Raw genomic sequence first — 10,625 nt, forward strand, 5'->3', positions numbered from 1 at the left:
ACAATTGGCAGCAAGACTCTTTCCCCATGTCTAATTTCTTTTCCCCGTGTCTAATTCTTTTTATTTAACTGTCAAAAATCCAATTTCCTTTCGTGTGGTAAGCAATTAACTCGCACAATCAGCCAACGAGGTAATTCCCTTATAACAGACTGTTGAGGTGTAATAAAACACAACGAAGACAGGAAAAAGCGCATTTGGAACAAACCGATCACAAACGCTATTTCCAAGGTAAGATTTTTTCTCAAATTCCGTATACCTCAAATGTAATTGAATTGTTTTAATTTTCTTCAAATTGCTGCATTTTTTTTCTACTGGATCGATTCTAACAAGCAATTGTCTTTTTTTGTTAATTATAATTTTGGAATTCAAAAGTTTGCTAAAGACATTAGAATCACGATTTAACAGTTAGGAAGGGTTAAATTAAACATTTTCTTTTTTTACTAAAAATTGTATTATGTAAATTTTAGTTTTAGAATTTAAAACCTTCTGAAATTTGTAGCCACATGTATTAAGAAACTTCACACGGACAATTCAACTTCACCACTTTTCCTACGTAACTCAGCACAACTGAACAAACATAAAAACTGAACTTTGAAAGTCTAGTTTCGATGCCCGATTTTCTCTTTAGCAATTGCTGTTACTCTGGGGCATTAAAAAGCTCTTAGTGGTCACTTCTGCCTGAATATAAATCACACTTTTTGCGTCTTAGATGCTGAATCCAAAGTTATCAGTTAATGCAGCAATTTACACTTCACCGAAAAATGTAAATCGTGGGTGTAATCCACTTGGCCTTGTCAAATATCAGTTGTTCTTTTTAAACAGACACTTCATTCGGTAATAAAATTGCGGCAATATGTTAACTTACTCACATCCTCACAACTGTTTATTAAGTCTTAGACACAAATACCTAGTTCAGTGACATTTGTAATATTAATTTTCGTTTGCAAGCCTATTTGTGTTTTACGACAATTTTAAACAGACCCTGGTAGACTGTGGAACAAAGCGTGGTTCCGCAAAGTAGTAAATCATAAAATTCGCCTAAAGAGATTACCGTTCTTGTTAAAAAGCTGTTAGAAAATTGCACGAGCTAAGAGAACACTGAAATTACATTTGTACTTCTTCGTAGCTTAGTCGGTGTTCGTAAAACGGATTGCAAGTTTTGCATTGAGCCCAAAGTATGGTTGCGTAGCAACAAAACGTGATTGCACCTTTCGCGCGACAAATGTTGATAGGTGCGAAATGAAACGCTCACCATTTTTTTAACTGTCAGAGATTTTTAAATCACCGATTTGCCATGTAGTCGCTATTAAAAATAATAGTAAATTTGAGGTATACCTAAGGGTCATCTGCGATGATGCACTCAGCTGGCTAACAGTTATTTGATAAACGTTTTTAGATGCAATGACTAATGGACAAATCGCCTGGTATCCGTCTTCAGCTCACTTTACTCATCATCATCTTGAAACAGCATTCCGCTGACTCCAATGTCTGCCGTGACAGCTTTCCCGTCTTCCACCACGCCCTGACAGGTCACGTGCTAAAGACTGTAACCAAAGACACTTTTAGCAGGTGCATATTTTCTTGTGAGCTGAATCCACAATGTTACAGTGTCAACTTTCACGCTAAAAGAAAATCGTGCGAGTTCAACCTTGGTACTGTGGAAGCATTCCAAGCAGATTTGGTGCAAAGGAAGGAATCAGTGTACATTAGTATGGTTGTCCGCCATTTTAATCCTTGTATCATCGCTGAGCCTTGTAGAAATGGAGGAAGCTGTCAGCCCTATCCCGTAACACGGTGCATCTGTCCCGCGGGATTCTCGGGTCCGTTGTGTGAAGGTTTGTCTTGCGGTTTGTTGCTGTTTATGAAGTGCCGGTGTAAAATACAAAAATCATAGGCATGACTAAGAACGATGGAAATTTTAATGCAACAGGGTAAGGTAGTCCAGACCCCTGACTGCGAGAACGCCCAGGGTCGAGGGGGGAGATTGGGGGTGGTAGCGATTCTGGATTCGCATTCAGAAATTTTGTGAGAGAACTAAGTGGATCTGCTGTTTTCATGATTTATCTTTTGAAAGATGTCTGCAAAACTTATTATAATGATATATATTACAGCACAATCCCAGTCAGTCTCGAACCCTCGGTTTCTCGAGACTCCCGATTTCTCGAATCAATTTTTGTTTCCCTTGAATAGTAGTTCTCTGAAATTTTACTCCCGATTTCTCAAACTTCCCGAATTTTCGAAGCAATTTTCATTTCCCCTTAAGGTTCGAGTGTATAAATATTTTCTTAAACTGTCGCTTTATATAGTGCCTGCACCAATGGCTCTCGGTTTAGCGAGCGGTTACATCGGAGACGGGGATCTCACAGCATCGACCTACAAACCCGGTTGCGAGCCATGGAGAGCAAGGCTACACGGCACATCTTACTGGAGACCTGACACAGATGATACGAACCAGTACTTTACAGTTTTTCTGTACGAGAAGATAAACTTGACTGCAATAGCCACTCAAGGAGCAGTGAACGAGACATGCTGGATCACAGCATTTACTCTGGACGCCGCCTTAAATAACACGTGGATTAAATACAAGGAGAATAATGTGGTTAAAGTAAGTATTGTGGAGGGGGGCAACCAACCTCGTTCCCAGGGCTTTTCCCTTGGTGGTTTGGCAACGAGGGAAAAGGAAAAAGCCCTGGGAACGAGGTTGGGGGGCAACGGGAACGGGAGTCCAGGATAATAGGGGACTGGTGCGGGAGGCGGAAGAAAGGAGCGTGGGAAGCGGGATTCCCAGGTACCGGGAACCGGAGAAATTAAGAAAAAAATTCGCAATAGTTCGTAATATTTACGAAGAGGCGGGAACCGGGAGCGAAAGGTACGGGAAGTGGGAAATTCAGACGCCCTTCGTTTGTCACCTTTCAGGTTAGGATGGTAGCTGGTACATTGCACGCAGTCTAGCGCGTTCTCAGACCATTCACGTGGATTCGTTCAAAAAATTGTTTTCTGTTAGTTGTAGCACCAAGCGCAGTAAGGGGCTGAAACGCCGCAAAATGATGGTACTGCGAGCTTTATCTCAGTGTTAGAACTGGCTTTAATTTGGCAACGAGGTTTGGTAAATTTATCAGTATGCAAAAATGAGGTAAAACCAAAGAAGCATTAGCTCGGAATTCAAAAAAATGGCGCGAAACGTCCAGAGGGCTCAGGCTGGTCAACTATCCTTGCTCACGGTTTTGGTAACAAAGAACCTAGTTCTAATATCTTGTTCTATTGTACTTTCAGTCATTCATCGGAAACAAAGATGAAAACTCTGTTGTTAAACATGAGCTGGAGCCACTTGAAGTGACAGTGGTTAGACTGTACCCGAGTGAATGGCATCAGTGTATCGCCCTACGAATGGAGCTCTATGGAAATAGGGTGTCATGAACAGGCAATGGAAACAACGCCAAGCCATAAACGGTTTAAATCGAAACAAGTTAGAAAATCTGTTTGTATTACAAAATTCACTGACAATGTAGGAAAACGCCAAGCTTGTAGAAAAAATTATTTATCCATCGGTCTAAGAAAAAGCCCCAGCTAAGTATATTGACTAGCGTGATATCTAAATAGAAATACCAAAAAATTTCCGTTACTTACATACATAAACTTTATTTATACTCGAATTTGCGAGCAGCTTATAGCTCTTTATGTCTTCCAGTTCTCGTTTTCCAAAATAGGCAGAATTTTGTTTAGGCTGAGAAATGTGTGCACAATATAACCACTGTACTACTCATTAAACGTTTCAGGTTTGGTCATGTTCTCGTTGCCATCACAGAAGGACTTAAACGATATAAACTTTAATTTAAAGGTTCGGATAAAGGTGTTTTTAGCAGCAAGAATACCGGTATGTTGTTAAAAAATTCAGCCTAGTTCCTAGATCTATTTTCGTAGCAGCGGCCCTGGATACGTCACCCAAACCAGTAGTGAACATCGGACTTGTATGTGGGTAGTGTGATTCATGAGCCCCGTGCCTTTCATGCAAAAATCAGTTTAACTTTGCAGTTAAGCGTGCAGACCCAGTTCTAACTTCTGTGGAACCATTTGCAGATTACTTATTACCAAAGCCAGCAACATGGAGTTTTCTTCGTTTTGTTGCGGGATACTCCTTTCCCTTTCAAAACCGAAGTGTGAAGAATTTAACGCTCTGTGAAGCCCCAACTAGTTGCAGTGGAGCATTCCACCGCGTAAACCGCCAACTAAGCGCGAATTTAACCACGAGTTTTTTCGATAACATCAAATGCCCGAGGAGGATGGGTGTTTTTGGATTTTACTCGTAATAATGGGCGTTTTGGGGTTTGAAGGAAAAGAATCAATTCTTTTGTACTCCATATCTGCACTTCTAAGATGTAACCAATGACAATGAGTCAGAAAAGAACTGCTATTTACACAGTCCTTCTAATCACAAAATACAATTCAGACAAATACAAGACAGCTTTAAGACCCAGTAATACCGGCAACATTTTGTTTCAACTTGTCTTGCAACATTGTTGCACTGCAATTTGTAAAGCGTTGTTGTGCATATAACCTCCTATGTTGCATGTTGGGGTAACGTGTTGCAAAGTTCAACTTTGTGCAACATGTTGCCGAAACTTGCAATATGGGTGGTACTAAGCGCAACAACACTTAACACCTTGCAGTACAACAATGTTGCGAGACAAGTTGAAAGAAAATGTTGCCAGTATTACTGGGCCTTTAATAGTACAACTTGCATTTATTTCTATTAATTTTGATTAATAAACTACTTTCATCTGTTACAATTTCTGAGTTTCCTGAATAAAGTATCCCAGATGTATTGTCCATAAGAACATCCTAGTAAAAATTTTATTTATAAATACCTTGATCAAAAAAAGGACTGTACTGATACATTTCATTTTACAACACATTGACGTGATAAATGCAACTGCGAAGCTAGTTTAGTCTGTGACCTCTCCAGTTGGTTGCCATGTGAGAGTTGCATCTGGGGTGATTTCATGTTACCATATATGAAAAATATACCAGATATTAAGTTCCAAACTTTTATTTATTTATTTATTTATTTATTTATTTATTTATTTATTTATTTATTTATGTTTTTATTATTTATTTATTTCATTTTTAAATTAATTTACAGCTAATTTAGTTATGGGTTTTAAAAACAAAACAATTTGATAAATACATCAAGATCAAGATGAGCAATTTAACTACATAAGGTTTCAATGAGTGTTAAACCCTGTACATTTACATTTGTACAATTCTCAAATGTAAATGTATGGCATGCGGTCATTGAATTGTTATGTAATTTTGTTGCTCACCTTTCTCTTAAAGTATTTAATATCATTTTATTACAGTTATAAATGTTTCTGTTGGTTATTATTATTAAAAAAAAATGTCATTTGGAACCTGGTATAAGGTATACTTTTCATGCAAGGTTACATGAGGTAATCCTAGATTCAAATCTATCATGGCAACCAACTAAAGAGGTCATAGACGGAACTGGTTTTTGCAGTCACGTGTATCGCCTAAATGTTTGTTGAAAGTAAATGCAAATGAGATCTTTCCTTATCAAGATGCTGTTTCCTTATGCTTTCTTTTCATATCAATTCTCCTTACTATTTCCCATACATTTCTTTAAATGTTAGTTTTGAGAATTCGATGGTACATCAAGACAATATTCTCTAGTTGATGATTTTCTTTGTTCTCGCCACTTGACTGATGGACAGCAGAGTAACAATGTAAGGCGAAACCAGTTGTTGGTCACTTGATCTTCTCAGTCATTTCTCAGTCAATTTGCTTCTAAGTCATGTTTGTGTGTAGACACAGCATATCCAACTGACTACATGCATGTTCTTTCAGTCATTGATCCCCAGTGCTTTCAATACCTAACAGTTGGGATGTGACGATATTTGCTTCACTTAGTGTTGATGAGTTAGAAGTCAACATATGCTTCATTTTCTTCTGATGATCATGTTAGACTGGGATTCAGTGAAATACATCTAAAGCCTGCAAAGAAAGACAACAAAAAATTAGATTCGAAAGCAAGAGATATCTTCTGGAAGAGCCTTCTGATGTTCTCTGTGTAAATGAACTGACTTACAGATGGGTGCGACTATTTGGATGGGGTCACTAGGAAAAATATTAAGAGGAAATCCGCCAGGACTTCGAGTAGTTATTGGACAAAATTATGTACCAAAACTATTTACACCTGATTGCAAGCTTTTGTGTTACTGCTTCAAATATCTTATCGAAAGAAATCTTTTCTAACAACACCAAACATCGAAAACAAATTTCGAAGTTCCACTGAATTCCCATGAATGGCTTAAAAGATGTGAGCTTTTGCCCATAGCTTGTGAACTTTGAATATCATTTTCTCAGACTCTGATAAGAAATTGTTGTACCAGAATTATTTCCACCTTATTGCAAACTTTTTTGTTACTGCTTCAAATATCTTATCAAAAGAAATCTTTTCTAACAACACCAAACATCGAAAACAAATTTCGAAGTTCCGCTGAATTTCACTGAATCGCTTAAGACAAATTTCCAAAATGGCTACACGTGAGATTTTGCCTATACCTTGTGAACTTTGAAATTCATTTTCTCAGACTCTGATAAGAAATTGTTGTTGGTGTTATCACGTATAATTACTTACATGTACATCTTTACCTTTTATTAAGGGTAGGAAATAACGCAATAGGATTTAAATTATTCTGGTACTTGATTTTTGTCCAACTTTAATAAATATTACTCGACTTCCTAGTGGATTCCGTCTTAATTGCAAACAAATGGTGGCCACCTTTTCTGTTTATGAAATGAAATGAATTTACGTGTCAATTACCGGTAATGTTTCAAATATACAGCTAATGGGGGACACAGACTATAAATTCTAAGCATCAGTGATGTTGAAGAATACAGACAATAGTTCTGCAACAAAGTTTGATCCAGGCAATTCTTTGGAAAATATGCTGCAGACCTCTTTAGAAATGTTGTCGTTTTGGGTTGGTTTGGAGTTGAAATCAATCCAAGCTATTGAATAGTTTATCAACAATTTTGGTTTGGCCAATCACAAAATGAGTATTCGAGCTAAATTAATCTTCTTCCAAGGATGGGTTGAAATGTTATTTCCTTTAAGTGGTTAACTTTATATTTTACTCAATTTGCTGGGCATTTTACTTATATCTAAACTTGGCTAATAGCTGTGCAAATGCATTTCCTTTAATACCAAAAGCATACAGATTGTAATACATACCATTTTTCTTAGGTCCTCTATCGTCACACCACAGCATCATCTCTTCTATTTAGCAAGGAACCTATTGACACAACAGCAAGAAAGGGGGCAATTAATCAAATAAAATGTAGCATTAGAAAATGCAAACCCTGTCAGTATAAGCAAGCTCTGACATCAACAAATACATACCACTTGTAATAAACTGTTGTCAAAAACATCCATTGGTCATAACTAACAACGCTATAATTTTATTTTATTATGACTCACCCAGAAAAACACTGCTTTAATGTGTTGTTTCCCTCCAGTTTCATCTTTTTGGAATACTTGACCCACGTAGACTCCCCTTGATCAACACAGGCCAAGATCTACAAGAAAGGAAACCCTCAGCTTTGATCAAATGTTTTGTTCAGGTTTTGCACTGTGTAATCACTTCCCTACTCCAAAACTGTAAAAATTCTGATAACAAGCTCTCAGGTCCTTCTCCTTGAAAACACGTCCAATAAAAATTTTTTAAAAGTAATACAGACTTAAATAAATACCATTTTTCTTAGGTCTTCTATCTTCACGCCACAGCATCATCTCTACTATTGAAATTTGTCTGTATAGACTGGAACCCAACTAAGAAAAAAAGATAAATGATCAGTAAAAATGTAGCATATAAAATAAATACTCAGGCACTATAGGCAAGCTCTGATAACAACATCTCTATAGCACTGTACTGTGTCATAAATTGTGAAATCAATTTGCAAGAAACTTTGTACTCTTAAAAAAAAAATGGGAAGAGCAGATACCCTGTGAAACTTCCCTAGATCCCTTGGACTAACATGAGTCAAGATCTACAGGGAAGAAAGCCCCTGGTTATTTCTTCTTTGTTTCAAAATTCGTACAAAAATAACAAAAATTATAACACAAACCTTTTAAATAGTCTACAGTCTTCAGGCAGAGAGCCTGAAACACAACAAGTAACCTTAACGCAAATTACTGGGCACGTTTACCAGCCGGATCTCCGAAGAGAAAACTTAGTTGTGTTTAGAAAACTTACATGAAACCCGGCTGGTGTAACTTTCAAGAAAAGCGGGTCAACAAACTGTACTCTCCTGGTACTCACCGTCCGCCATCTTGAATATGAAAGTAAAACTGCTGGTCATCTATCATTTGTACTGTCGTCTCAAGTGACTCTATTCCGGCCCCAGGGTCTTCTCTTCTTTGTTCCTTTGAAGGCTCTTTTAAGGTCTTTTGATGTTGCAAGCTGTGAACGGACACAAAATCACCAATTTAAGGTCATGTAACAGACATTCATTTCCAGCGTAGCCGTTCGTAGTTGCACACAGAGAATATATATCCAGAAAGAGGGCTACAGGTGGAAGGTGGATATGGATAGTCATCCAGGCGATCCATGCAAAAACCTGAAAATAATAAGAACAAAAGGCAAACTTATCCACACAGCAAGGAGAAGACAGAGATCGCACAGCAAAGATAAGATACAGGAAAAATATATTCGAAGTATCATTTTGTCTCAAACTCCTCTCCTCTTCTCAGTTTTCAACAACTAATAAAGGGCGGTTGACCGTACGGCTGGAATGATTGACTGTAAATAGTAATTTTTAATATTTCGTCAGACATGGCCGGACTTTTTCAGGGATGAGGTAAAGTTGATTCCCTGAAAAAGTCACAGCTCAGTCTGACAAGGCCTTTAGGATTCAATACGATCGAGTGCCTTTGTATTGTCTGACTTGTGAAAATTGTCTAAAATGTCCGAAGTTGTCATGACAATTTCTGAAAGTTGTCCGAAGCAAGACCGGAATGCCAACTCTTTAATTTTTGAGAATAAATGAGTGAGATTTTTGTCTTCAGATTACCCAGAATTCCGAAGTCGTCTCTGATGTTTCTAAATATATCAGGAGATGTTCGAAAATGTTCGGTATACGATGTACAGACGATGCCGAATATGTCCGAAGCTTTCCAAAGTCAGAGTACCGGAAATTCCGAAGATGTTTCCGACGTTTTTCGAATGTATTCTGAGAGGGGGGGGGGGGAAATTTATCCGGTTTGAGCCCAGTCTCACAATGTGTCTGGACTCGGTTTGGGGGGAGGATTCGATCATTCAATGAAATTTTTTCTCGAAATTAAATCGAATAAACAAATATGCTGCTCGGTTTAGGAGTTAGTAGTTCGGATTTGTGAGACAGGCGTGTACGTTGGACGTTGGCTTGTTCACTGAAGTGTGATAGACGTTTTTAATCAGCAGATGTGGAAATGTGGCCATGTGAACGATTTCTTTAGATAAGTAAGATTATATATCATAGCAAGTGAGCTTAGCCGAGATGGACGGTATCCTGGAAAGTAAAAATCCTATTTATCAACCCTATGAATGTAATATTTGTACACCATGCCCTCCTCCCATTGCAACGTCAATATGATTTATTTAGTTATTAAAATTCATGGCAAACAACAACAACGGCAGCAAATTACAAAATGAATAACAATAAAATAATAAAATTGAGAAAATGAACTGAGAAAATAAAGTAAAGGATACCAGTTTCCTGAACCTGAGACCTGAAAAAGACCTCAAAAAAAAAAAAAAGAACAAGAAAAAACAAAGAAGAAAAAAACACACACAGCCGCGGTTTTGATACTGAAATGACGCAAGAGAAGGCGCGAATCATAACCACTATAAGCTACTATACCATACATAGACCTACAAAATCATACAAAGAGATACATGAACTTACAGAGTCATACATGAATTTTATAATTACGCTAGTTACATATTTATACATTGTCATAGCCCTACATAACCTTAAAAAGTCATACATGACCATAAATAATACACCAGTTATATAGCCATGCACTGTCATACATGTCCTTATTAAACATTACAAAGTCAAACATGATTATTAGAACACTTGTTACATAGCCATACATTGTCATACATGGACCTACATAACGCCTCAGAGTGATACATGACCATACATGCTATAATACATGTTGCCCTATGTCCCTACATGATCTTACATAGCCACACATGTTTTATACATGGACCAATATAACTTTTCAAAGTGATACGTAACTATTCATACGGTTCTAGGTTTTTATTTTACCCTATATACCCCTACGTGTTCTTACATAGCATAGCCATTTATAGGTCATTCTTTACTCAGCATAACAGTCTGACGTTCAGCCACGGTCTTCTTCCTGTCTATTATGAATCATAACTAACAAGTTAGTATACTTAACAATTATTCCACAAACGCGCAAACTGTTGAATACGAGATGGCCGGCTATCATCTCATATCCAACAAGCGCGGGTGGAATAATTGCTTTAACTAAGGCAATTAACGTTATGAAAATGTAATATCTAATGGCACAGTTTTTAATGATGTTGCTGAATACA

General features: G+C 37.4%; 1 protein-coding gene across 1 annotated transcript; it reads left to right on the forward strand.

Moving 5' to 3' along the window:
• The first annotated feature begins 1,400 nt into the window (after positions 1-1,400).
• Positions 1,401-3,471, forward strand: LOC144661979 (lactadherin-like). The gene is made up of 3 exons (XM_078522711.1): positions 1,401-1,835; positions 2,307-2,605; positions 3,274-3,471. Exons 1-3 carry the CDS (start codon positions 1,409-1,411, stop codon positions 3,415-3,417), a joined length of 870 nt encoding a protein of 289 aa, XP_078378837.1. The 5' UTR covers positions 1,401-1,408; the 3' UTR covers positions 3,418-3,471.
• The last annotated feature ends 7,154 nt before the right edge of the window (positions 3,472-10,625 follow it).

Source organism: Oculina patagonica, chromosome 8 (genome assembly GCF_052425735.1).
Source record: "Oculina patagonica isolate OP01 chromosome 8, crgOcupat, whole genome shotgun sequence".
Taxonomy (NCBI): Eukaryota; Metazoa; Cnidaria; class Anthozoa; order Scleractinia; family Oculinidae; genus Oculina; species Oculina patagonica.

What these genes read in the sequence shown, in the direction of transcription:
- LOC144661979 (XM_078522711.1), top strand. Translation starts at nt 1,409, where the DNA reads ATGGACAAATCGCCTGGTATCCGTCTTCAGCTCACTTTACTCATCATC. An exon ending in CTCGGGTCCGTTGTGTGAAG is followed by an intron (nt 1,836 to 2,306) that starts GTTTGTCTTGCG and finishes CGCTTTATATAG; the next exon opens with TGCCTGCACCAATGGCTCTC. An exon ending in AGGAGAATAATGTGGTTAAA is followed by an intron (nt 2,606 to 3,273) that starts GTAAGTATTGTG and finishes TTGTACTTTCAG; the next exon opens with TCATTCATCGGAAACAAAGA.